This window comes from Panthera tigris, chromosome B3, assembly GCF_018350195.1.
Source record: "Panthera tigris isolate Pti1 chromosome B3, P.tigris_Pti1_mat1.1, whole genome shotgun sequence".
Lineage (NCBI taxonomy): Eukaryota > Metazoa > Chordata > Mammalia > Carnivora > Felidae > Panthera > Panthera tigris.
Genome location: NC_056665.1, coordinates 31,050,916 through 31,074,929, shown reverse-complemented (window position 1 = coordinate 31,074,929; position 24,014 = coordinate 31,050,916). Strand labels below are relative to the sequence as shown.

Below are 24,014 nucleotides of genomic sequence, written 5' to 3'. Positions count from 1 at the left end.
AGGACCAGGAAAGGGGCCAACCAACAAGACGGGAAACTACAGATACTCACTGCTGGCCTCCAGTCACAGCACAGAGAAACTGCAGTCCCTTTTCCACCCCTGCGCCGCTCCCCCCCCACCCCCCCGCAGAGGCTGAGTGGGTGCCTAGATTCCCACCCCACATGGCAACAAGGAAGTGGCATTCCCTCCTCCTTTCCTCACTGGTGCTGTGTCTGGGGAGCCCTGCTAAAAAAGAGGATCTAAATAAGATCCAGAGTCTCAATACCCCAAATGTCCAGGATTTAAGAAAAAAAAGCCAAGAACCAAGAAACTTTCAGTTTGAATGAGAAAAGACAACAGATGCCAACACCAAGAAAATACAGACTTGTATGCCAAAGATTTTATTTTTTTTTTAATGTTTTTATTTATTTATTTTGAGAGAGCATGTGAACAGAGGGAGGGCCAGAGAGAGAATCCCAAGCAGGCTCCATGCTGGCAGCACAGAGCCCAACGCGGGGCTTGATCCCACAAACCATGAGATCATGACCTGAGCCAAAATCAAGAGTCTGACACCCAACCAACTGAGCCACCCAGGTGCCTCTATGCCAAGAACTTAAATTTTTTATTTTTTTGTTTAAAAAAATTTTAACATATCCATTTTTTTTGACAGAGACAGGAGTGTGAGTGGGGGAGGGGCAGAGAGTGAGGGAGACACAAAATACGAAGCAGGCTCCAAGCTCTGAGCTGTCAGCACAGAGCCTGACGTGGGGCTCAAATTCACAAACCTGAACCAAAGTCAGCCCCTTAACCAACTGAGCCACCCAGGTGCACCTCTGCCAAGGATTTTAAAGCAGCCAATGTAAAAATGCCTCAAGTCTTAATAGAAGATACAAGGAACCAGATATAAGTTTTAGAACTGAAATCTGTAGTAATCAAAGTGAGAAATCAATAGATGGACTTAGAAGAAAGAATCCATGGATTTGAAGATAAATCCTAGAAATTATCCAATCTGAACAACAGAAGATAATTTGGAAAATAAGCACACAGAAACCAATAAAACAGAGTCTCGGACCTGCAGGACCATAACATAAGCTCTAATATTCATGCCTTCAGAGTCTCAGAACATGAGGAGAAAGAGGCTAGGACAGAAAAAAAAATATGCAAAGAAATAATAGCTGAAAATCTCCCCAACATGGCAAAAGTTCCCTAAACCTACAGAGTCCAGAAGCTGAATGAATCCCGTATGGGTTGGACCCAAAGAAATCCATGTTGACCTACATCATACAATCAAACTTCTGCAAGCTAAAGAAGAGAAAATCTTGAAAGCAGCAAGAGAGAAATGACACTTTACCTTATGGGGGGAGAAACTGTTCGAATGATTGTGGACTTCTCACCAGAAACCATAGAGGCCAAGTGGAAGAAGCACATTTTTCAGGCCCTGAAAGAAAATTTCAACCGAGAAGTCTATATTCAGCAAAAATCACCTCGAGAGTAAAGGGGGAAATCAAGATATTCTCCGATGAAGGGTAACTAATATAAGTTACCTAATACCTAATACCTAATAACCAGCAGACCTAGAAATAAAAAGGCGAAAGGAGGATCTCTAATCAGAAGGGAAATGATGAAGGAATCTTGGAACATCGGGGAGTAAGAGCAATGGAAGGAGTAAAACTGTGGATACGGTTAGACTTGAGCATTTTCGGTTCCATTTGACAGTTGAAGCAAAACGTGGAACACTGATGGATGTGGTTTTCAGAGTATGTAGAGGGAATATTTCAGGTTATTATAAACAGGAGAGGGTAAGGGGAGGTAAGGTTTCTACACGGCACTTAGACAAAGCGTCGATACCAGTGAACCATGACAAATACGTGTATCGTATCTGGAACAACTACTTCAGAGGCTGTGCGATGTAATATACTCAAAAGCAACACCAAGTCAAAGTGGAATTCAAAACACTCAAGTGGCCCACGGGAGAGAAAGAAGAAGACAAAAATGGAAAAATCAAATAAACAAAAAGTGGCAAAAAGTCGCAAGGAAGTTCAAAGTCTCCTGAAACGTTTAACATAAGCTTGATTTCCCAGGTAGCATTCCATCCTCAGTGGGGTCACAGAATCCCACAGGTACTTCTCTCATGGCCTTATAACATGGATTGTAATTTTGTGTTTAGTCATTTGCCTCTTTTATCATTCTGAGTTTGTTAAGGATGGGAATTGTATTCCCATGTTTGTATAGCCCCAGTGCCTAATAAAGTACTCCTCCAATAGATGGGGGAAAAGATAAAGACTTGAACGGATTTAAAGATGTTGAATGTAAAAAAATCCTTGAGTCTGTAATAGAAGAGTCTATAAAAGACGCAGTCCGTCCCCCCAAAAGCCAAATCAGTCGTGGTTTGTCACCATTGGATGTTATTGGACCAATTTTTTAGCCTGAAGATTGATAGTTAAAGGGAAAGAATTCAGATCTCTCCTGTGTTTTTAGCATTTCAGGATAACCAGATAACCTTAGTCAATGAGGTCCAGCTCTTTACAGGAGATTTCTAGCTGAGGTAGAAGGAATGACAGAAAACACCATTTTGTGATTCCCAATTAAATACTTGATTGAAGCAAGGATCATCAAGGATAATAAAGCCATAAAGTGAAATGTTTATGTGATGTGAAACTGGTTATTTTGTGGTGCTAAAGAATCCCCTCCCATAAACAACCCAACCTCCTCAGTTGGTAAATTGTTGAAAACACTGGCCCAGCTACACAGTGGAATACTACTCAGAAAAGAAAAGAAAAGAACTGATAATCCTAATGACACAGATGGATCTCAAATGTACTATGCTAAGGGGCACCTTGCTGGCTCAGTTGGTGGACCTTGTGATTCTTGACCTCAGGGTAGTGAGTTCCAGCCCCATGTTGCACGTAGAGCCTACTTAAAAATGAAGTAAAAATATTTTTAAAATGCATTATGCTAAAAAACCAGACTCAAAAGACTACCTACTGAAGATTCCATTTATATGGTGTTATGGAGAAGGCAAAAACTATAGGGACGGAAAACAGATCAGTGGTTGCCAGCAGATGGGGTGGAAGTGTTGACCAATAAGGTGTATAGGCAAATTTTGGGTGATGGAAATGTGTTATCTTTTGACTGTCGTGATGGTTATGTGAGTGTATGTATTTGTCAAAACTCACACTTTAATAGGGTGAATTTTACTATATATAAATTATACCTTAATTTAAACAAAACAACCAACAAATAAATCACCCCGTAGATTTCTTAGTGGGCACAAGGTGTGACACATACCTTTACAAAGCAGAGGTCTGGTGACCACCTCACCTGTGATCAATTTCAGCTGCACTAAAATGGGACAACCAGATGTTGGGTGCCTCCTAATGTGAAGCAATTTTGGAGTACAGAGCAACACCTAAGAGAGATCTATCTAAGAAAACGTTCAGACAAATCCAGAATATGATGGGGCATCTCAACTGGCTTAGACTCCAGGAAGATCAAAAAAGAAAAAGAAAAAAGGGTGAGGTGGGTGGAAGAGGGCGGTTCAGTCAAGATCAAAAATGATTAAAGCTGGCCGCCTGGGTGGCTCAGTCAGTTAAGCGTCCAACTCTTGTTTTCCGCTCAGGTCATGATCTCGAAGATCGTGAGTTTGAGTCCTGCCTTGGGCTTTGTGCTGACAGCACAGAGCCTGCTTGGGATATTCCTTTCCCCCTCCCCCCACCCCCAGCCCTTCCCCCACTCCTCTCTCTCCTTTTCTCTCTCTCAAAATAAATAAATAAACCTTAAAAAATGATTAAAGAGTCATATAATCCTTGATCGGACTCTGCTTTAAACAAACTAGCTATACAAGTCATTTTGGGGACAATTAGGGAAATCTGAATGTGGACTAGGTATTAGATGGTACTAATTTTATTAGGTATAGTAAATGTATTGTGGCTTTGTAGGATATTGCTTTTTAGAGATGCCTGTTGAGGTATTAGGGATGAAATGTCGTATTTTCCCTAGTTTACTTCAAAAGACTTCCACCCAAATAAATGAGTAGATGGAGGAGGAGGAAGCAGAAGTAATAGGCGGGGCAAATCAAGGCTATGGGTCAGGCACCTGTGCCTGCTCCACTGACGATGGAATGCAGGCTCCTTACAGAGGCCTCTTGAGACCAGACCTGACCTGACCTCACCTTGCTGTGTGTCTGTCCTCACCTCCCAGCCCTCCCCCCAGCCCCACTCCAGCCACACAAGCCTTCTTTCAATGGGCCAATCCCTTTTCTGCCTGCAGGCCTTTGCAATGGCCTTTCCTTCCGTCTGGCGTATCGTCCTGTCCCCCGCCAGCCAGCTGTCTCCTGAGGACTCAGCCTAAGCGTCACCTCAGAGAGTCCCTCCCCCACAGAACCATCTGAAGTGGGTTCTGCTTCTCTGCCCGCATTTTGTTGCTCGGCTGCACTTGCCACCGGGCAGGTGGTGATGATGTTTCTGTTTATGTGTTCTGTCTGTACGTTGGCATTTAGGGGCCACCACCGGGTCCCCAGGGTCTGCGTTTATCACGCACGGGTGCGCGCCCAGCGCCCAGCTGCAGGCGCCTCGGCCTCGGGGCACTGCTGCTGTTTCCTGCTGGCAGTGTCGACCCCGTCCGGGACTAGCCGGGTGACTCTCTCCGCCCCCGCCGGCCACGGAGACAGCTGCAACCCGAGACATCAGACCTGACCCCGCTGCTCGGCGCCGGGGGGAAGCCAGTTTTCCTCCTCCACCTCCCGGCCAGGTGACTGCCCCCAAACCTTTCCCGCACCCGGGGCCCCCAGCCCACCCCGCCCAGCCTCTGCCCTACCCGAGAAACTACACTTCCCAGCAGGCGCGGGAGCGGAGACCTCAGCTCCCAGCGTGCTCTTAGGCGCGGCCCGGCCCCCGCGTTAACCCCTCAGTGGCCGCAGGCTGGCGGGAGCGGCGCGGGGCGTAGGTGTCCGGGGGCGTGGGGAAGAGCGGAGCTGAGGAGGGGATGAGATTGGAGGCCCTTGGGAAGGAAGGGACCTGGGGTTAGCCGAGGACGGGCAGCGAGGAGGAGGGTGAAGGGGAGGCGAACACTGCGGAAATTAGGAATCTGGACATTCACCTTTTCCCGAAAAACGAAACTTTTCTTTTCGGGTGCCAGCCCCCGACGGCGCTGAGGAGGTAAGGGAGTCTGCCCTAGCTAAACGCCCGCCTCTGTCCCACACACAACTTCGCCTTGATCTCGGCACGTCCAGAAAGAGGAGAGTGGCCATCTACGCTCCCTCGGCCCGGCAGGAGGGGGCGAGGGTGGGCGGGTGGAGTTTGCGTCCCTCCGCCCCGGGAGCTGACCTGAGCGTTTTCCTGTGACCCTCCTGGACCATGGCCTGGAGCTCGGGAGCCCTTCTTGTCACCCCTGTCTTCCCTCTGAGTCGTGGGGACCTGGTTCCAGCGCAGATGTGCCTGGAGATTCCTGCCTTCCCTCCTCCTTGTGCTCGCTCTGGTCCTGACCAGTAGGTGGTGGCAGGCTGGCCAAGCCCTGCCGAGGGGAGGAGAGGGAGTCTCTGGGCCTCTTTATCCCAGCCCCGGCCTCCCAGGAGGGGTCAGGTTCACTCCCTCAGTAGTTGTGGACCAGATGCAGGCCAGGTCCTAAGAAGCAGAGTCATGGGCGAGTAGAGCTTGCACTCGGGTGGGAGTGGAGGTAGAGCCAGACAACAAGCAAGATAACTTCATATTCTGGGAGGGCCATGAAGAAAAGAACACTCTTAAGTGTCCCAGACAGAAGGGCCAGCAGAGGCAAAGACATGGGGATGGGAAGACAGTCTGCTTGGAGCAAGCGAGCGAGGGGGAGTCTGGGAGGAAGTGACATGACCGTGCGGGCCCAGGAAAGATCCGGACTTTATTCTAAAAGCAGTGGCAGCTCACGAGAGCCCCGGGAGAGTGTTAAATAAGGCAGAGTCGCGCTTCCCCAGCCTGAGCTCCACAGCGCCCCGGGTTTCCCCAGCGCTTTCAGGTGGGGCCCCGGGCTTGCGACCAGGCCAGCCGACTTTTCTGCCAGTCCTAGCTGGCCGCCTCCCGCACTGACCCTCACGAGTCTCCTTTGCAAAATGGGCTGAGAATTTCCACCTCACAGGGGGACACTTGACCCAACCTGCTGTCATCCTCCCCCACCCACAGGGCCCAGCCACCCCTCCCACAGAATGCCCGAGGGCCCCGAGTTGCATCTGGCCAGCCGCTTCGTGAACGACGCGTGCAGGGGGTTGGTGTTCGGCGGGTGTGTGGAGAAGTCACCCGTCAGCCGCAACCCCGAGGTGCCCTTTGAGAGCAGCGCCTACTGCATCTCATCCTCAGCCCGTGGCAAAGAGCTGCGCCTGACCCTGAGCCCCCTGCCTGGGGCCCAGCCCCCACGGGAGCCACTGGCCCTGGTCTTCCGATTTGGCATGTCCGGCTCCTTCCAGCTGGCGCCCAGCGAGGCACTGCCCGCCCACGCCCACCTGCGCTTCTACACAGCCCCACCTGGCCCCCGACTCGCCCTCTGCTTCGTGGACATCCGCCGCTTCGGCCACTGGGACATCGGGGGCGAGTGGCAGCCAGGCCGCGGGCCTTGTGTCTTGCTGGAGTATGAGCAGTTCAGGTAGGCCCAGCACCAGGTGTGATGAAGCCTTGGGCTCCGGGCCTGGCTCTCTAATTAGTGCCTCGCTGGCCGTGAGGGGCGAGTGTAGCCCCCTCTGGCCCTCAGTCCCTTCCTGTGTAGACCAAGACGGCGTCCTTTCCTGGGACAGCTCTCTGAGCTAATGGATGTGGAACCCCCAAACTGGCATGGGGGTGGGCAAGAGGATGGCTAGGCATACCCTGCGGACATATGGCCAGTTCGAGTCAGAGCTGGGGATCAGCATCCCACTCTCGTTTCTTGGTGCTCTCAGGAGGCTAAGAAGAAAGGTGAAGGGGCTTTAACAACCTGGTAAGAAGGGAGGCTGAGAAGGAAGGAATGGCTTCAAGGGGGTGGGCAGGGGACTGACTGCCTAATGACATGGTTTCTGCATCAGGTTTTGTGGTCTCCCACATTCTGCCTGCCCACTGGTCTGTGACAGCCCATGGTCTCCTCCGTGGGAGGGGTAACACCAGGATGTAATGCGTGTCACAGAGGATGGCACGGTGGCAGCCCTTCCCTTCCTCTAAAGATGAACTGCGTATGGGTTTCTGTTTCATGCCAAGCTCTCTTCTAGGCGTTGGGGGTACAGCAATGATCAAGATGGATGTGGCCCCTGCTCCCACAGAGCTAAAGTTCAGATGGGTCAGGGGGGACAGGAAACAAAGTAGATGAATTCACATAGGTACACGCCTGAAGAAAAATCCAAGAGGTAGAGAATGACTCTAGGCTGGGTATGCTGGGGGGGGGGGGTGGTTGGCCACTCTAGGTGACATTTGAGCTGAGGCCTGCCTGATAAAAAGGAGCCAGGCTTGCAAAGTTCTAGAGGAAGAGCAATATAACAGACAAGCACCACAGACACGAAGGCCCACAGTGGACCTGGCAAGTCCTCCCTTCCTTGGGGACGGCGTGCTTTCTGTTGGTCCTCAGACTTGGTTGCCCGTGGGTCAGGGCGTCTCTAGCACCACAGAAGCCACTTGACTCCTGGCCTTTCCAGGCATGACCCCCAGTGCTCCCCAGGGAAGTGTCTGTCATGGTCCTGGATTCCTCCCATCTTATCTTTCCTGGGAAGTCATGCCACAAGTTAACTCTTTGCCAGCTGGCTCTGAAGTTCCTGTCACATGAGGAGGCATATTGGCCGTTTCTTTGGTCTCACAGCTGGGGAGCCTGCAGGGATCTGCTCCTCTCAGTGATCCGACCACCTAGGCTAATGTCCACTCTTACCTTCACCCCACACTCTGTCTTCTGGCCCCTACTTCATATGCTCCTCATGCCCATTACTGAGTCAGTCTTGCCATGGTCTTTCCCCACAAAGAAACAAGATGCATTTCCTCTTCGCGGTGGTGAGAAAGGATCCATGACCCTTGGAGGTGGGGTGGGGGCTGCTGGGACACTCACTAGCCAGGACTTGCCTTACACACCTGCTACACAGAACCAGTCCCAGCTTCCTTGGAGATCTTCAGGGTCTTGAGAAAAGTTGACCCCACCAAAGTCAAATCCTCAGAGCTAACCAATCAGAAGTTCTACAGGGAGTTTCAGACTGCAGGCAGAGTCTTGAATCTGAGGACTTTGGTGATATACCCACAACATATACAGACTCGTGTATTTGCTTGAACACATTGCTTTTGATTGGTACTTTTCACCTTTCATTGTGAATTACAGTCTTATTCTGATGTTCCCATTTAACGGATAGGAAAATGGAGGTTCCTGCTGCCAAAATAGCACTGAGGTTGGGAAAAGGGGAACAGGGACTTCCGTGTTTCTTCCTCTTGCATCCAGGAATAGACACTCCCAGCCCCTCTCCCCTATCCTGCAGCAAGGCATTCGGGATGGGGGTAGAGAATGGGTCTCACGGGCCCAGGCTGTGTTCCTCCAGGGAGAATGTGTTACGAAACCTAGCAGACAAGGTCTTTGACAAGCCCATCTGTGAGGCCCTCTTGGACCAGAGGTTCTTCAACGGCATTGGCAACTATCTTCGGGCAGAGATCCTGTACCGGTCAGCAGGCAGGCCACGAGGACTAGGGAGGGCTGGGTGCACCCACATTCCCCACTACTTAGCCTGGCTCCCTCTCCACCCCACTTCAGATTGAAGATACCCCCCTTCGAGAAAGCCCGCGAGGTTCTGGAGGCGCTGCAGCAGCACAGGCCGGTGAGAGTGCAGGAAGGAATGTGCATGTACCTATCAGAGCAGGCCAACAAGTGTATGGCTGGGTCAGGTGTCTCCAGCTCCAGCTCAAGTACATCCTTTCTTGGCTTTGGGTCCATTTCCCTTTCCCTGCAGTGTGGGGGGTAGGGGGTTGGGCGGGGGGTTGCTGCTAAGGCATTGTCTCTGAGTCCTGTCAAGCTCAGGGGTTCTGCTCCCCGGGATTCAGCCGCCTTCTCAGTGGTCCTGCGTCAAGCTGACAGCCAGGTCCTGCCCTGCCCCTTCTCCAGAGCCCGGAGCTAACCCTGAGCCAGAAGATCAGGGCGAAGCTGCAGAACCCAGACCTGCTGGAACTGTGTCACTCAGTGCCCAAGGAAGTGGTCCAGCTGGGTGAGGCCTGGGAGGCAAAGATGGCTAACTACCTCTGCTTCAGCATGTTGTGTAACCTCAGGGCAATTCCTGCCCCACGTGGGGCATGGATGTTTGTAGATCTAGTTGTTGCTGAATGGACTAGGCCTACTCACTTGTTAGGTATCTGTATCCTCTGAGGTGCCCATGAGGCAGGCAGGACAAGGATTACCAACCCCACTCCAGGTTGGGAAAGCCATGGCCCAGAGTGGGGAAGACACCAGCCCGAGGGCATGCACAGCTGGAGGAGGGAGAGCCTCGGCCCTCTGACTCAGCCCATCAGCTATATAGCTGAGGTCTGGGCCAAGTTGACCAGGCTCCCCCTTCTCTCAGCCCGAGTCAGCCCTCTGACTTCCGCCTGGTTCCTCTGTCCCACAGGGGGCAAAGGTTACGGGCCGGAGAGCGGAGAGGAGGACTTCGCTGCCTTTCGGGCGTGGCTGCGTTGCTATGGCATGCCGGGCATGAGCTCCCTGCAGGACGGGCGTGGCCGCACCATCTGGTTCCAGGTTTGGGCCCTAATCTCACACAAATGGAGATCCCAAGGAAGCTAGTGGGGCAGACAGATCTGGGGTCACAGTGGGGCAGGAGCTGGGGGTCTCCGAAGTGGAGATGCCCAGGGCCTGTCGTGACCCCCAAGGATCACATGGTCTATGTCTTCCCTGTGTTATGCCCCTCCCCTCCTCAATCCAAGGGTCCCAGCTAGTACAGCAGCCCAAGGCACGGTGGCCTTGTTGGTGTCCTTCACCTGGGGAAGAGGGGGTGGTCAGAGAGGCTTCTCACCTGAGGAGAAGCTCCACCGATCTGGAAGGATGGTATGAGCTCTGCCTCTCCAAGAGAAGGTACCCCTGCCCCAACCAGGTTGATTCCTCAATTCTCCTCATTCCATTTCAGGGGGATCCCGGACCCCTGGCACCCAAAGGTAGGCTACTCCTATTGTAACAAGCTAGGACAGCACAAAGAACTAGATGGCCTGCAAGAACTACCTCACCCTTCTCCACCCCAGTCCCCACTCGACTCCCAGAGTAGGAGAGTCTGCAGAAAGGGGGCTGAGGCCGCAGGTCCCTCCAAGCCCAGTGTCAATGTCCTGCAGGGGGCAAGTCCCGCAAGAAGAAATCCAAGGGAGCACAACAGGGTCCTGAGCACGGATCAGAGGTATGGCTCTCTCCTCTGCCGTGGTAGCAGCTCCCAGGTGCCCTCCCTTGACAATGGGGGGCAGTGGTGGGTCCTCATCAACCTCTGAACTGCTCACTGAGCCCCTTGAGGACCTGGCTCTCCTCTACTCAGGACCCTCTCCTTCCAAGCACGGCCCCTTCCAGAACACATGGGGCACAGAGAGGCCTTTCTGAGCAAACTACAGCCTGGCAGCCCGAGGGGACCAGCCTCTCGCAGGACCCAGAAGTCCCCCTAGTCCCTAAGAAAGGAAGAAGGAGGGGGAGACCAACAACCTCAGGTGGGCAACAGGCCTTCCTCAGCATTGTCCTCTGGGGAGAGGAGGGGAACCACCAAATGGGCTGTACAGGAGGCAGGGGCGGGGGGGGGGTAGTCCTCAGCCTGTGGTCTGAGCTGCCATCTCACCTGTCTTCCTCCCAGGCCCCCGCAGACCCCAAAAGGTCAAAGCTGAGAATGGGGGGACCTGAGCCTCTTAGCAGGAGGGTCTCCATGCTTGCATCCACCCCTTCCCTTTGCCTTGCCCTGGATGGAGGGGCCTGTGTAGCTTGCTGGAAGCAGGCTGGAGCTGAAGGTGCCTGGATGCCCCTGGCCCTGTGGCTGTTCCCTGCACAGCTATGATGTTTTACTGTACCCCACCTTCCCCATTTTTTAAGCCCATGTGAAAAATACTGTAATTTTTTTTTTTTTTTGTAATTTTTTTATAAACTAATAAACTTGAGCTTCTTGGCACTTCTTGGGCTGGCTGCAGAAGGTCTGGATAGGCCAAGTTGGGAGGACCTGCTGCCTGACCCTGGAGACAGGAGAGCCACTGGGGCAAGGCAGACTGAGCCCCATCCCCGTCCTCAGGGCCCTGGCCCTCACGCAGTAGTCTGCCTCTGCAGGTACAGCCTGTCAGAGGTAGCGCAGAGATCCCGGCCCTCAGCAGGCCCTCCAGTCCAGAATTCCCAGCACTGACATTGGTCAGTGCTCCTCTCCTAGTGGGTGGCTCATCAGAAGCCCTGGCTTCCTCCCCAGGGGAGGAACTTCTTCTCACAGGTCCCCTAGCCACCCTGTGGTCGCTGAAATCCCAAATCTCTCCCAGGGGCTGCAACCCAGACCCTGTAGATCTTGCCCTTGCCCCCAAATGCCTGGGGCAAAGTCTTCCTCCCTTGGGAGTCTGGGGATAGGCCCTTCGGGAGTGAGCAGGGACTATAGCAGGGTTCCTGAGTCAAGGGTTTATTGTTCAAGAGGTGATGAATCAGGCTGGGGAGGTGGAAGTGAGCACTCCCCCCCCAGGCCTTCCACAAACAAAACCCCACCCTCAAGAGGCTCAGTTTGGTGGGGGTTGCAGCACCAGCAACAGGGACTGCACTTGGAAGGGAGAAAAGGTGAGCTTCAGGCGGTCGTCCTGAAGGGGCAGGTGGCCAGCGGGGTCGCGCCGCTCCAGGAGGTCGCAGCTGGAGAACAGGAGGGGTCACGAGGCCCCCGCGAGGGCAGGACTCCCACCCCCACCCCGCGCCCCCACTCACAGGACGGCCTCCTGAACCGGCAGCGACGTGTGCAGCCAGCAGTCTACGTGGCTGCCGTGGGCCTCGTACAGCCTGAGGACCAGCGTGCTGCCCTGGGGGCTGGTCTCCGCCTGCGGAGGGAGGCGGGCGGTGGGCGGGGCCGAGGGTGGACCCAGCCGGGGACCCCGCCCCCGGCGCCACGCGGCCCCTTGCCTGTTTGACCGTCTCCAACACTACCGCAGGCGAGGACACCGAGAAGGCGCTCCAGGCGGCAGCGGGCGCCGGGCCCGGGGCAGGCAGCGCCAACAGGGGGAAGTTGAGGCTGTAGGCAGCGGGGATAACGCCAGCGTCCTGGAATGAGCCTGGAGATGGGGGTACGGGCGTGAGTGTGCTGGCGTTTTCCTCACCGGCCGCTGCGAGAAACCGGCTCAGAGAAGGGCAGAGAAGCGCCCGGCAGCAGCCCTCACCCTTGTGCGGCATCAGCGCATAGGTGAACTCGTGGCGTCCCATGTCAGCGGTGGCGTCGGGGGCCTTAGGTGCCCGCAAGCTGGGGTGGGGAGGGTGGGTATGGGCCGGGCTGGAGCTGCGTCAGCTCTGGCCTAGGAAGACCTGCGCCCCCACGCCAGCACCCCGGGCCTGGCGGGCACCCACTCACAGTGAGAGGCTGAGGACGTTGCCTCGGACTGAGGCGCCATACTTGCAGTCATTGAGCAGGGCCAGCCCGAAGCCGTGCTCCGACAGATCCATCCAGCGGTGGGCCCACACCTGGAGGGCAGACCCCAGACTCACTTGGTGGCCCTGCCTCCTCGTGCTCCAGAGCTCCCGTCACTACCGTGAGGGTCAGCCCTGGGGACCACAGGATTGAATTCCAGCTCTCACTATGGGAGACCCTGGGCACACCACCCAACCTGTCCCGGCCTCAGTTCTTCCTCTGCGAAATGGGCCTAACAGAATTTACCCCACCAAATACGCATGAGTGTCAAACTAAACAAAGCATTTAGCAACAATGCCTAGCACAAGGTAGGAGCCAGCAAATCTTGATCACGGTTTGCTGACTCTACACCACACAACCACGCCCTCCCCAGCCGGGCAGGATCCAAACCCCCACCCCACCCCATGTCAGACCTCAAATCGAGCCCAGTCCCAGGAGGTGTTGTGGTGGGTGGGCCGCTGCAGATGCCCGAACTGGACCTCATAGGTGGCCTGGGGGCTCCGCACACGGGCGGGGAACTCCACCTTCAGGAACTTGTGGGCCTCGTGCCAGTGCACCTGGAGTGGGAGGCCAGACGCACACAGGCCTGGGCGGCTCCCCCCTCACCAGCCACACTGGGGGAGGACGCCCACCACGCTGCCCTCTGCTACCTCAGTGTGGAAGCGGACGTAGGGGCAGCCAACATCCAGCACAACCTCCTGGCTGAGCCGACTGTTGGCGCCGATCTGCAGCAGGAACCAGGCACTGCCCCGCATGCCACCCTCGATGCCCACTGCCAAGGTCCCTGCCTGGCCCCGCACTGGCTTCCTGTGGGGCGGGGTGGCAGACCTGAGCCAGGGCAGGCTGATGGAGGGGGCCCACCACCGCCCGGGTCCTGCCCATGGCGTACCGTGTCTCCAAATGGTAGTCCATGACATCCCACGCATCCCAGTACAGGGGGACATCATCGAACAGCACAAACTGATTCCCCACGGTGCCCTCAGCAATGGCTTCCCTAGAAGGACACGGGGTTGGTGCTTTCGAACTTTATGACCTTGGTCTCTCCAGCTGCTTAAGGTGGGGTGGGGGCAGGGAGAGTAGGCCCAAAGGACAAGGGGATTCCTAGCCCAGTCTGCCCTGCTTCATGTGTGGGTTGCAGTCCAGACCCACTGAAGGGCTGCCGTGGGTAGTGCTGTGGCCAGGCGACAGAGGGAACAGGGTCTGGGGTCTACTTGTCAGGCACCGGAAGAGGGCAATGAGGAGTTGGCACCTGCCAGAGGCCACCAGCACCAGGGACGTCAGGCAGCCGGTTGGGTCCAGCCTCACCCGGATGATGCCGTTGTCCAGAGTCACAGAACCGTCAGCCTTGGTGGGAGGGGTCCTTGAAGCTGAGTCTGCAGGGGCTTCCCACAACCAACAGCACCCCCAGCCCAGCCCCACCTCACCACTTGCTCCGGGCTGGGGAGCTCAGCATCCCCATGTTGTTAGGGACGGCCCAGGACGGGCCTTGCCCACCAGGACGTGCCTACACTTACCTCTTGCACTACAAACACGGGCTGCTGGGGTGGCAGGGGCTGCAATGAGGTGGGGGCAGGAGCATAGCCCATGCTGGGCACTGTCACCAGGGCTGGGGATGAGGCGTAGGTATCAGTGTAGCCTCCCTGCCCTTCTAGGAGCCTTGCTCAGGGGGGCGGGAGGAGGGGCAGATACTTCCACTACTATTCTCCAGCCTGGGGCACCCCAGGGCAGCGACCCCCAGGGCAGCGTCCCCAACTCTGGGTCGGGCCTCGGTCCCTCCTACTGCAGTGGCAGCTTTTCTCTCCAGCTCATACCTAGGCTGTGGGCCCCACCAGGCCTGGGCAGGGCCAACACTTCAGTGCGCTTCCAAGGCAGCGTGTTGACAATGAGGAGGCCCTCAGGACCTGGCTCCCCAGCACACAGGGCTGCGGCTGCAGCACTGAGCAGTGTGTTGCCATGGGCACGGATGTCTGAGGAGAGACTGGCTGGTCACGGGTGGGCAGTGGGTCTGGGACGACCCCTGAGTATCCCATAGGACACCCTCAGGGCTCCACCCTTGGCATCGGGGACAGCGGTGGGAATGTCATCAGCCTCACCTTCATAGTGGCACATGGCTTCCTCTGCCACCAGCTCGATGCAGCTGCCGGTCACCACATCATGGAACTGGTTCAGGAGCAGGAGCCTGCAGGAGCCAAGGACAGGGATGGGGAAGGCCGGGAAGGGTGGCCACAGAGGTGTCGGGGAGGAGGTCAGGTTGGTGGCAGGGGCCAGAAGCCAGGCTGACCTCCAGAGGTCCTGCAGCTGGGCCGCCGGGTACAGGAACTGGGCGCTGCGGGCCACGGCCAGGCTGCTGAGCAGCTCCACGTCATGCAGGATCCGCTCACACTCCCGGTTTCCCTTCTTGATCTGAGCAGGGTTGGGGGGGGATCTGTCCCAGGACACCTTCCAAGCCCTCCCCTGCTCAGAACATGAGGCTCCCCGGGGCCTTCCGGATAAAGCCTCTTGTGGCTGACCTGCCCCGCATGCCTTCGTCCTCTCCCCTCAGCCCACACCCACCCTTCTTCAGGGACACCCAGCCCTGTCTCTCCTCCAGGCCCCTGACCCACTCAGCTCCGGTACTTTTCCCCCCTCAGCGCCTCCCTGGAACACAAACCTCTTCCCCCAGGTCTAGACTAGACTCTATCCCCTACTTCCTCCTCTAACCCTCTGCAGACCCTCCCCGCTGGGCTCAATGACCAGCTCCTGACCTGGGCATGGGTGGTGTAGGTGCCATTATGTAACTCCAGAAAGAGCTCCCCAACCCATGTGCACAGCTGCCCTGAGTCGGTCTCCAGTGCCGAGAAGAGTCTCCCCGGAGAAGACAGCTGCACCCTGAGGGGGACCACAGCCTGGGTCTCCCAGTCTTGGGGCTACTACGTGGCTCACCCTTCCTCCACGCCAGAGTGGACAAGAGATCCAGCCCCAACAGAAAGGAGCCACCCCCAGAAAGTTCCCTGTCCACACAAAGCCAGTTCTGGACACGCCAGGAGAGTTCTCTCTCTGGTAGATTTAAGCTCCTTCCCACCATCAGCTTTTTCCCCACCCCTCCCCCAGGGTGGGAGCTGGGAAGGGCCAGTGGTCTGGGATTGGAGCAGGATCAGGTTCAGTGGAGGAGTTGGACCCGATGTTTGAGCAGAAAGCAGGGCTGCGCAAGGGCAAAGTGAACAGTGAGGGCTGCCGGAGGGCCAGGTCCAACCTGGGCAGCCCATCTGTGTTGTGCAGCCGCTTCAAGCGGTCCACCATCGTCTGGGTGGGGCCACCACCCCCATCCCCAAAGCCGAAGAGAAAGGCACTGTGGTTGGTCCGCCCCTTGTCCCTGTTTTTGACCACGGTCTTCAGCACCTGGACAGGCGGGGATAGGTCAACGTGGGTCAGCTGAGAACAGGACACCCAGCCCTCTCCGGCCTGCCGCCCCCGCCCCCCCCTCCCCACCTCAGCCACTAGGTGCCCCCTCACCTCCTCCACACTGCCCTGCATCCCATATGAGTCGCCAGGTGGGAAGTGGGCCAGCACACGGGAGCCATCCAGCCCCTCCCAGAAAAAAGTATGGTGCTGCGGGTAGGGAGATAGGAGAGCGGCCAGAGTCAGGGCATTCCTGTCCTACCTTTGTGTAACCCTGGGGAGGCACGGCCTCTCTGGGTGGGGGTTGGGTGGTCTGTCCAGGACCCCTTAATGAGGGGGAGATGAACGTTCCACGTGGGGCCCCTGGTCCCCTGAGGTCTGCTCACCGGGAAGGAGTTCACCAAGTTCCAGCTCAGTTTTTGGGTCAGGAAGTGCCGGATGCCACAGCTGCGCATGATCTGGGGGAGCTGTGCCGAGTAGCCAAACGTGTCTGGCAGCCAGAACTGCGGGGAAGAGGGCCTCTGGGACAGGGGAACCAGGGCTCTTGGTGGAACAGCCCCAGCCTCAGCCTCTCAAGGTCAAGCTCCAACCCCATCTGCCCGCAGGTGCAGCAGCTCCCAGCCTACCTCAGAGCACATTTTCCCAAACTCCCGCAGGAAGAAGTTCTGGCCCTGTAGGAACTGTCTCACCATGGCCTCTCCACTGGGAAGGTTCCCATCCTGGCAGGAGTGAAGACGGAGGTAGCCGGCGTCAGCATAGATGGGGAATAGGCAGGAGATCTGGCCACCCCCACCTCACGTGTAAGAGAAACTGCGGCTGACATAGGGGTTACAGCCAGTGCCCAGAGGGGTCCATCTCCTCCCATCAGGCCCAACTGTCTGCCTGCTGGAAGGGGAGGTATCCAGGGTGGGGTCACAAAGACAGCCTGCCACAGTACTTGAGGCCCTCCTCCCCCTTGGGGTCCCGGGCCTTGGGATTCCGTGGACTAGTAAGTGCTGCCACAGAGGGGGTATGAAGGGCATGCAGAAAGCCACCTACCGGCAAGGCCGAGTGGGGAAGGCTATTTTGACAGTGTGGCCTGAGGTGGAGGGGGTGCAGATAGTACTTACCATCTCCACCCAGGTGCCCCCCACAGGCACAAACTGCCCGCGGCAGGCGAACTCCTGGAGTCGAGCATGCAGGCCAGGGTAGTGGCTCTTTACCCACTCGAGCTGCTGCGCCTGTGGGCAGATGGGGCCCGAGCCGGTCAGAAGTGATCAGGACACCACCCAGGCCTGAGCGTCTGGAGCCAGTGGGCAGCTGAAGGTGGGGAAGAGTCCTCCTCCTCAGAAGCCCTCAGAACCTCACCCTTGGACCTACTGGGCTCCAGGTGCCCAGTGCCCCCACACGGCTGTCCCTCTGACCTGGGAGCAGGCAAAGATGAATTCAGGGTTCTGCTCCATGAGCTGCACAGCTGACACCCAGCTCCGGGCACATTTTCGCACAGTCTCCTTGAAGGGCCAAAGCCAGGCTGGACAGGAGGGGCGCAGAGGTGGAGGGAGAGCAGCAAGGTCCACAACTCCTCACACATCTCCAGCCTCATCCCTGGCTCCCAGCACCAGACCAGGCCCAGCCTGGGCCTCCAGAGGGCTGTCCCCCTACCACCCCAGGCCCCTTTCCCTGCAAGGCCCTGTGGCACCCCTCTTGAGCTCTCAGTTCAAAACACGCCGGCAAGGTGCAAGTAGGGGGTGGGGAAAGGAGGCTGTCAGCTTTATAGGTCAGGAAATGGAGGCCCCACACCCTGAAATAGCCTCACTCTGAGGCTGAGACCCCACCCCACCCCACCCCTGAAAGGATTCTATAAAAGGTGGCAGGGTGTTAACACATTGAGGGATATCCCAGAACAGGGGGGCACAGCATCCCGAGATGGACCTGCTGGGACCAGCTATCCTGCATGAAGCCCTCCAGCCTCCTGGCCTCTAGGCCTCAGATCCTTCCTTACCAGCCCAGAATCCCCACACTCCACTGCAAACCTTGGCACAGCAGAGAAAGCCCTTGTTCTGTGGTTCAGAAATGTTAGCTGCATCGGAATCAGTACCTTGGGGAGCTTGTAAAAATGTAGATTTCCCATAAGCCTCACAGATGCTGTAAACTCATCAAGTCCAAAGCTAGAAGCCTGCCCCTGCGCTTGAGCCCCTATCTTAATTACTTCTAGGCCAGTCCTGTCTGAGGACTTGGACACTCTTGTCAAACTTACTCATTCTCACTCAGTTCTAAGATCACCTCCTACAGGGAGCCTCTCTTGAGTTCTCCTGACCTTCCTCCGTTATGGCCCCAACTCTGTCTGCCTATTTTACAGTCACCAGTCTCTATACTCCTACCTCCCACTATCTGGCAGGGGGCCACATGGGGCATCAGATTTTGTCGAAAGAATAAATGAAGCGACACAGTCCAGGCCCCTGACCCCATTTTACAAATGGGGAAAACTGAGGTCCAATAGGGGTAAGAATTTGCTGGGGATGACACAGTGCTTCCAGGGCACATCCAGGGCTTCAAGGGCATTCCTGCTTCCCCCACCAACCTGGCCAGCTGCTGCCCTACCTGTATCAATGTGGCAGTGCCCCATGGCATGGATGGTATGTTGACTTTCTCCTCCACGTTGGCCAAAGAACCTGGAGGCCAGGGCCTGCGCCACTGGGAAGGTCTCAGGCTGGGCAGGGTCACACACGTTCACCATCTGGTTGGCTGTGTACAGGGCCTGGAAGCTGCGCTGGTTGTCCTCCCCAAGGCCCTGCAGCAGGGTTCTGTCCCTTAATCCCAGTCTCAACCAAGTTGAGTCTCCAGAATTAGGCCCTGGCTGACCTCTCAATGGCTCTCAGCAAAGCTCCTCCCTACCTCTGACCCTTTGCTCCTTCTGGTTTCCCCTGCTTAGCACTGTCTCCCTCCTCCCCTTTACATAGGGAAATCCTTTCAGTACTCAAGCAGGCAGAAACACTCTCCCTAATCTGGATTCCCAGACTCCCCAACTATCTGACACAAGAAATAGCCTGCTCCTGGGGGCCAGGAAGGGCTCTAGAGTGACTAGGTGGGATAGGGGTGTCGAGTACCTTGGCTATGCCCAGTAGCAGCTCTAGATCCACCAGGAGCCTGTGGACATCCCGGCGGAACACAGCCAGCTCAGCCCGGCTCACCTGGAACATCTTCTCTGGGTCAGGGGCTGCGATCATGCTTCCCTTCCCGGCCCCCAGGAGCCCATTGCAGGCTACTTCCACGTAGAGGGTCAGGCTACGAATGTGGACAGGCAACCTCAGGCCAAGGGACTAGCAGAAGATCCTGGGGGCTTGGGGAGCCAGAACCAAGGGAGCATCCATCTGGCCTCTCCCTGTTCGCCTCCAGGATCCACTACCCAGATCCCACAGTATCTGAGGTGTGTGGACAAGAAGGTCATGTTCTGCTGATGAGGGTCCTGCTTTGGGCAGGGTCAATGAGTAGCCAAGTTCGGAACTGTGTGAATTATGCTGCTGTTTAGCCTTTTGTTTCCATTTCCACAGCTGTCTTTACAATACACTCCCTTGGTCTCAGAACCCTCTTTGCCGATTAAAAACGTGTTTGGATCCTCCAGGTCCAATGCTTCAGAGCAAAGAGCCAGCAGCCAATATGGGGCAGGGCCGTTCTTTGGGGTGGCACAGTAGTCTGTGTTGTGGTTCTACTTAGACTTCAGTGAACAAACACGAGTTCCTTGGGGAAGCCTTCCCTAATCCACCTCCCACCCCTCTCCTAAATCTGGAACAGCTTTCCCATATTGAGCTCCCAGTATTTGCATTCAGAGCCGCCATTGGTTTTGTAATTTTGTAAGTATCTGTGAGTCCCCCTTGCTGTCAAGGACCAGATTACTCGCTAACCCTGTCCTAGTATCTGGAAGCATCAGATACAGTGTTCAGTAAATATTAGAGGGGCACCTGGGTGGCTCAGTTAGTTAAGCATCCAACTCTTAATTTTGGCTCAGGCCATGATCTCATGGTTCGTGAGTTCAAGTCCTGTGTCAGGCTCTGCTCTGACAGCACCCTGCTTGGGATTCTCTCTCCCTCTCTCTCTGCCCCTTCCTCATCAGACAGACGCATGTGTGTGCGCACGTTCTCTCTCTCTCAAAATAAATGAACATATAAAAAAATAAAAAACAAAAAATAAATAAAAATAGGGGCACCTGGGTGGCTCAGCCAGTTAAGCATCCAACTTTGGCTCAGGTCATGATCTCCCGGTTCGTGGGTTAGAGCCCTGTGTCAGGCTCTGTGCTTATAGCTCAGAGCCTGGAGCCTGCTTGGGATTCTGTCTCCCTTTCCCTCTGCCCCTCCCCCACTCACCCTCAGTCTCTCTCTTTCTCTAAAAAATAAATAAAAATAAAACAATAAAAATAAATATTAGAAAATATAATAATATTATGTTGGAGTTTTTAATGGTGACATAAAATGCCCATGTTATAATATGGGACGGAAAAAATCAGAATGCAAAATATCAAAGAAATACAACCTTAACTAGTAAGAACTATGCCTGAATGAGTTCCTGTGGTGAAGGCTGAAATGTTAATAACGGTCATCTCTAGGTGATGGGATAATGGGAGTCATTTACTTCTTTGTGCTTTCCTGTATTTACCACAAGAAGGCAGATATTATCTTTCTAGGCAGGAAAAAAAATCCTATTCTTTTAAAAATTGTGAGATTTGAGGATGCTTGTGTTGGAGGTTGGCGTTTCTGGGTCACGCTGGACTTCAGCTCTTCCTCAACTACTGGTGGTCAACTAGAGCACAGGAACTCACTCACCTCCGGGGGTCTCCTTCTTCCAGCCTGTCAGTCAGGACATAGCTGGTCTTCTCCCCCTCTTTGGTCAAACCCTTATGAGGAATGAAGTGAGAGACAGGGCCTGAGGCTTTTGAACAGTTCAGGTGAAGTTTAAGCTGAGGGAGGCCAGGCCTCTCTGCCTAGTCCTCAGCCCTGGCTCCTCTCTCCCATGCAAGGCCAGGATTGACAAATTGGGGACCCCTGGTAGCCAGTGCCTAACCCCTACAGAAGCTGGAGTGCCATGAGCACAAATGGCACCCATTTACCAGCAGAAAAGCCCCTGGTCTTATGGGAAGGGTCCTGGGCAGGTATTAGGATGTCTGGGTATGGCTTCTGGTGGCCTCTGTACCACTGAATAAGTATTTGAAGGGGAACTCTATGAAGTCAGATGCAGGGTTGCCTCATTCCTTGCTAAATCCCCAGTGCTTAGTACAGGGCCTGGCCCAGAGAGGGCACTCAGGAGACATCTGCTGAGCCAATGGAAGGAGAGAGAGAGGGAGGGAGGGGTTTGCCATCTTTCCATACAAAAAGAACAAGAGTCCTAACCTGAGACAGGAAGTTAGTCTAATTGGAATGGAGGCTGAGCAAGTGAACTGACCGCTAGATCTCAGTTTCTTCATCTGTAAATGCGCATAAAGACCCACCACATAGGACTGTAAAGATTAAACCTGATATGGGTGGGTGTATAAACAAGACAGTCAATAGTTATATCTGGGGAACTGGGAATGGTGTGGCAGGGAGAGAGCCATTACTTCAGGGGAAGAGGACTTGCATTTATACTTTATACCATCGAGAACCATTTGAAAGTCTCCCCTCGTAAGTATATGCTACATATAATAAGAACTAGTTTATGAAAAACTTAAAAGTGTTATGGTCTGCAAAGCCAACTGTCTTGGCACCTGACACCTAGTAGAGGGTTAATAAATGGATCTGCTGTATTTATTATTATTGTGCTTGATTAGCAACTATATTCAGCCCAGAATGGGAAGGTGGCCAGTCAGTGGCAGCTGTTGGTTTAGCACTAATTATGTTAGGACCTAAAACCATCCACTGAACTTGCCACTATGAGAGGGACCAATTACACTGGGGCCCAAGTGGCAACTTCCCCAATCCTGATATCCTGATACCACCCTGCAGGCAGAGCCACTAAGCTGTGGCTTCTTCACAGACAAGGGCTGAAATGGGGCCCTACCTCTCCCTAGGGCAGGGCTCCTCACCTGGACAGGCTCTCCATCTCTCCACACCAGGCCTTCTCCATCACTTTCCCAGCGAAGGTGAACTTCCTGACCCACCCATGCCTCCGGAATGGTCAGCTCCACCCGAAACCAACAGGTCCACCATCTGCAAGACAGCCATTGAGATGGGCCTAGGGGGTCGAAGCCCTGTCCTTTTGCCATACTTCCTCGGATTAAGGGTCAGCAGGGACTGGAGACTGTCTCCAAGCATCTGCAGCGTCACAAGGTAGTCAGCTTTGATCCACAAGAAAGGAGCAACAAGGTGTGCAGCAAGGTGAGGGGAAAAGGCAGAGAAGTCAGGGGTCTGTAATCCGTGCTAGAGTGCCTTTCCTAACGGGTGTCTAGGTACTGGGAGGAGGGAGGGGCGGGGGATGAAAACTCTCCCACGGAAACTAAGAGACCAGGGAGCTGTTTCCAGCAGAGGGCGCTGCTCCCCCCCAAGCGGCTGTCTAGGACCTAAGGCCGCAATGGAGGTGTGGCCCTTAGAGGGGGTGAGCGAGAGGGGAGGGGCGCTGCCCGCTGGCCCCACCCTGCCCCCGGGCGTTACCCACGTGGGTCCAAAGCTGTCGCCGATCTGCGCGGGGCGGAACTCCTGCCGGACCGCCTCCTGGTACGGTAGCCTCTCGGCCGTCTGGAAGCTGGAGAGCGCGGCCACCGGGCAGCTGTCCCCGAAGAGCCTGGGCGGGAGGGACGGGTGGGCGCGGGCTCGAGGCCGCCCCTTGCCGCCCGTGGGCCAGTCGGCGGATGGGGACGCCCTTGACCCGCCGCCGGGAAGGCTGCCCCACAGCACAGCGTCTCCCAACCCCTCCTCCCGGGGCCTTGCCCAGTCGGCGGCGGGCACTTCATCCCTCGGCCCCGGTGGCCGCAGCTTGAGTTCCCCCCCCCGGAAGGGAAGGCTGAGGCGCGCGGCCGCGGCCGGCCGGCGCCCTGGGCGGGTGGAACCCCACCTGCCGTGGAGGTTACAGTCGGTAAAGTAGAGCGGCGACACGAATTTCTCCACCCGCTCCAGCGTAGTGCGCCAGTGCTTCAGGGCCGGCGCCGCCATCGTCGCACGCCCACTCCTCTCCCCGGAAGGCCCCTGTCGTTGCCGGCGCGGCCCACGGTCGGGAACCAAAGGTTCCGGGGCCGAAGGGCGCCTTCCAGCCCCGGGCAGCTTTTCTTGGAACACTGGCGGCTCTCGGAAGTCCCGCTACACTGAATCTTGAACGTGCAGCTGAAAGCCAAGAGCCGGCTTCCGAGGCTATCTCGTCTGAACTGGCAGGCCACTGGGCAAATCCCTCAAAACGGCAAGTTTGACGCCGCTTAGATTCTCCGAAAGAATCGAGACAGAGACCGGGGATTTTAGGCACGACGGGTGGGAGCCTCGGCCAGGAGGCTTAGACGCAGGTCACCAGGGCTTAGAAGCAGCGAGTGGGAACTGGCTAGTTCTCCACGCCTAGCCCGACTTCTGGCTCTTGTCTTCGAAAACCTGTTGTCTGTTTAACGTGTGAAGAGCCAGGAGCCAGGGCTGGTGCTTTGACGCTAATTGGCAGACATCTGTTTAAATAGGGAGGGCTTTGTACCCCCAGTAACCTGAGCTTCCTCTCCTACATGTTTTGTGTATATAGCTGTCAGTTATCACCAGAAACCCTGGGAGTATTTTGATGTGAGATGGCAGATCAGTCATAGCATTCAAAATCCTAATTGAATAACGTATTTCACCACACAGGACTGGAGAGTTCAGAAAAGCCTGATCCAAGAAACACCTCCAGTTTCATCCTTACCTTAGTAGCCCACTGGTATTTTTTTTCCTTCTAGAATTGCCAGGCAGTGCTTGTCTATAAAATCATTACTAAGAAAAATTACATACACACTAGCCCTGATTATTTTTTAATGGAGATACTGATCAAGTTCACATTTCAAGTGTAGGTCACAGGGAAAAGTGACTAAGTGCAGAGTACCAAACGTGATTTAAAATAAAGATAACTCACTGCTACAATACAGGCTGGGTTTAGAGCTTGGAGCTCAATTTTCAGAAGGCAGGAGGGATAAAGATGGGGCTTGTGAAAACCCTGGGTGTAGGTGAGG

General features: G+C 55.4%; 2 protein-coding genes across 5 annotated transcripts; one reads left to right on the top strand and one right to left on the bottom strand.

Annotated features, from left to right (window-relative positions):
- Nucleotides 1–4,931: 4,931 nt before the first annotated feature.
- NEIL1 (nei like DNA glycosylase 1) lies at nucleotides 4,932–11,034 on the top strand. Of its 2 annotated transcripts, none has more exons than XM_007084609.3 (10): nucleotides 4,932–5,135; nucleotides 6,129–6,585; nucleotides 8,477–8,596; nucleotides 8,686–8,749; nucleotides 9,034–9,133; nucleotides 9,530–9,657; nucleotides 10,043–10,070; nucleotides 10,242–10,303; nucleotides 10,436–10,601; nucleotides 10,742–11,034. In XM_007084609.3, the coding sequence occupies exons 2-10, from the start codon at nucleotides 6,152–6,154 to the stop codon at nucleotides 10,786–10,788; spliced, it is 1,149 nt and encodes a 382-aa protein (XP_007084671.1). In that variant the 5' UTR covers nucleotides 4,932–5,135; nucleotides 6,129–6,151; the 3' UTR covers nucleotides 10,789–11,034. The 2 variants fall into 2 exon arrangements, with proteins under 2 accessions (XP_007084671.1, XP_042844292.1); XM_042988358.1 differs by lacking the exon at nucleotides 4,932–5,135 and adding an exon at nucleotides 5,344–5,464.
- Nucleotides 11,035–11,212: 178 nt separating this feature from the next.
- Nucleotides 11,213–23,026, bottom strand: MAN2C1 (mannosidase alpha class 2C member 1). Of its 3 annotated transcripts, XM_042988357.1 has the most exons (26): nucleotides 22,895–23,026; nucleotides 22,499–22,624; nucleotides 21,930–22,053; nucleotides 20,695–20,765; nucleotides 18,985–19,162; nucleotides 18,479–18,668; nucleotides 17,302–17,408; nucleotides 17,008–17,118; nucleotides 16,525–16,617; nucleotides 16,285–16,401; nucleotides 16,013–16,108; nucleotides 15,753–15,898; nucleotides 15,265–15,388; nucleotides 14,802–14,923; nucleotides 14,614–14,699; nucleotides 14,332–14,487; nucleotides 14,035–14,126; nucleotides 13,770–13,864; nucleotides 13,410–13,514; nucleotides 13,171–13,327; nucleotides 12,934–13,077; nucleotides 12,464–12,573; nucleotides 12,276–12,355; nucleotides 12,022–12,170; nucleotides 11,830–11,939; nucleotides 11,540–11,757 (listed from the first exon to the last, which is right to left on the bottom strand). In XM_042988357.1, the coding sequence occupies exons 1-26, from the start codon at nucleotides 22,990–22,992 to the stop codon at nucleotides 11,631–11,633; spliced, it is 3,114 nt and encodes a 1,037-aa protein (XP_042844291.1). In that variant the 5' UTR covers nucleotides 22,993–23,026; the 3' UTR covers nucleotides 11,540–11,630. The 3 variants fall into 3 exon arrangements, with proteins under 3 accessions (XP_042844290.1, XP_042844288.1, XP_042844291.1); XM_042988356.1 differs by lacking the exon at nucleotides 12,276–12,355 and having other exon boundaries at nucleotides 11,213–11,757; nucleotides 17,008–17,109; XM_042988354.1 differs by lacking the exon at nucleotides 12,276–12,355 and having other exon boundaries at nucleotides 11,214–11,757.
- Nucleotides 23,027–24,014: the final 988 nt, after the last annotated feature.

What these genes read in the sequence shown, in the direction of transcription:
- NEIL1 (XM_007084609.3), top strand. Translation starts at nt 6,152, where the DNA reads ATGCCCGAGGGCCCCGAGTTGCATCTGGCCAGCCGCTTCGTGAACGAC. An exon ending in CGCTGCAGCAGCACAGGCCG is followed by an intron (nt 8,750 to 9,033) that starts GTGAGAGTGCAG and finishes CCCCTTCTCCAG; the next exon opens with AGCCCGGAGCTAACCCTGAG. An exon ending in GGGGAGACCAACAACCTCAG is followed by an intron (nt 10,602 to 10,741) that starts GTGGGCAACAGG and finishes TCTTCCTCCCAG; the next exon opens with GCCCCCGCAGACCCCAAAAG.
- MAN2C1 (XM_042988354.1), bottom strand. Translation starts at nt 22,992, where the DNA reads ATGGCGGCGCCGGCCCTGAAGCACTGGCGCACTACGCTGGAGCGGGTG. An exon ending in CCTACACCACCCATGCCCAG is followed by an intron (nt 14,924 to 15,264) that starts GTCAGGAGCTGG and finishes AACCCTGCTCAG; the next exon opens with ATCAAGAAGGGAAACCGGGA. An exon ending in GGGACTGGGCTCGATTTGAG is followed by an intron (nt 12,574 to 12,933) that starts GTCTGACATGGG and finishes TCTGCCCTCCAG; the next exon opens with GTGTGGGCCCACCGCTGGAT.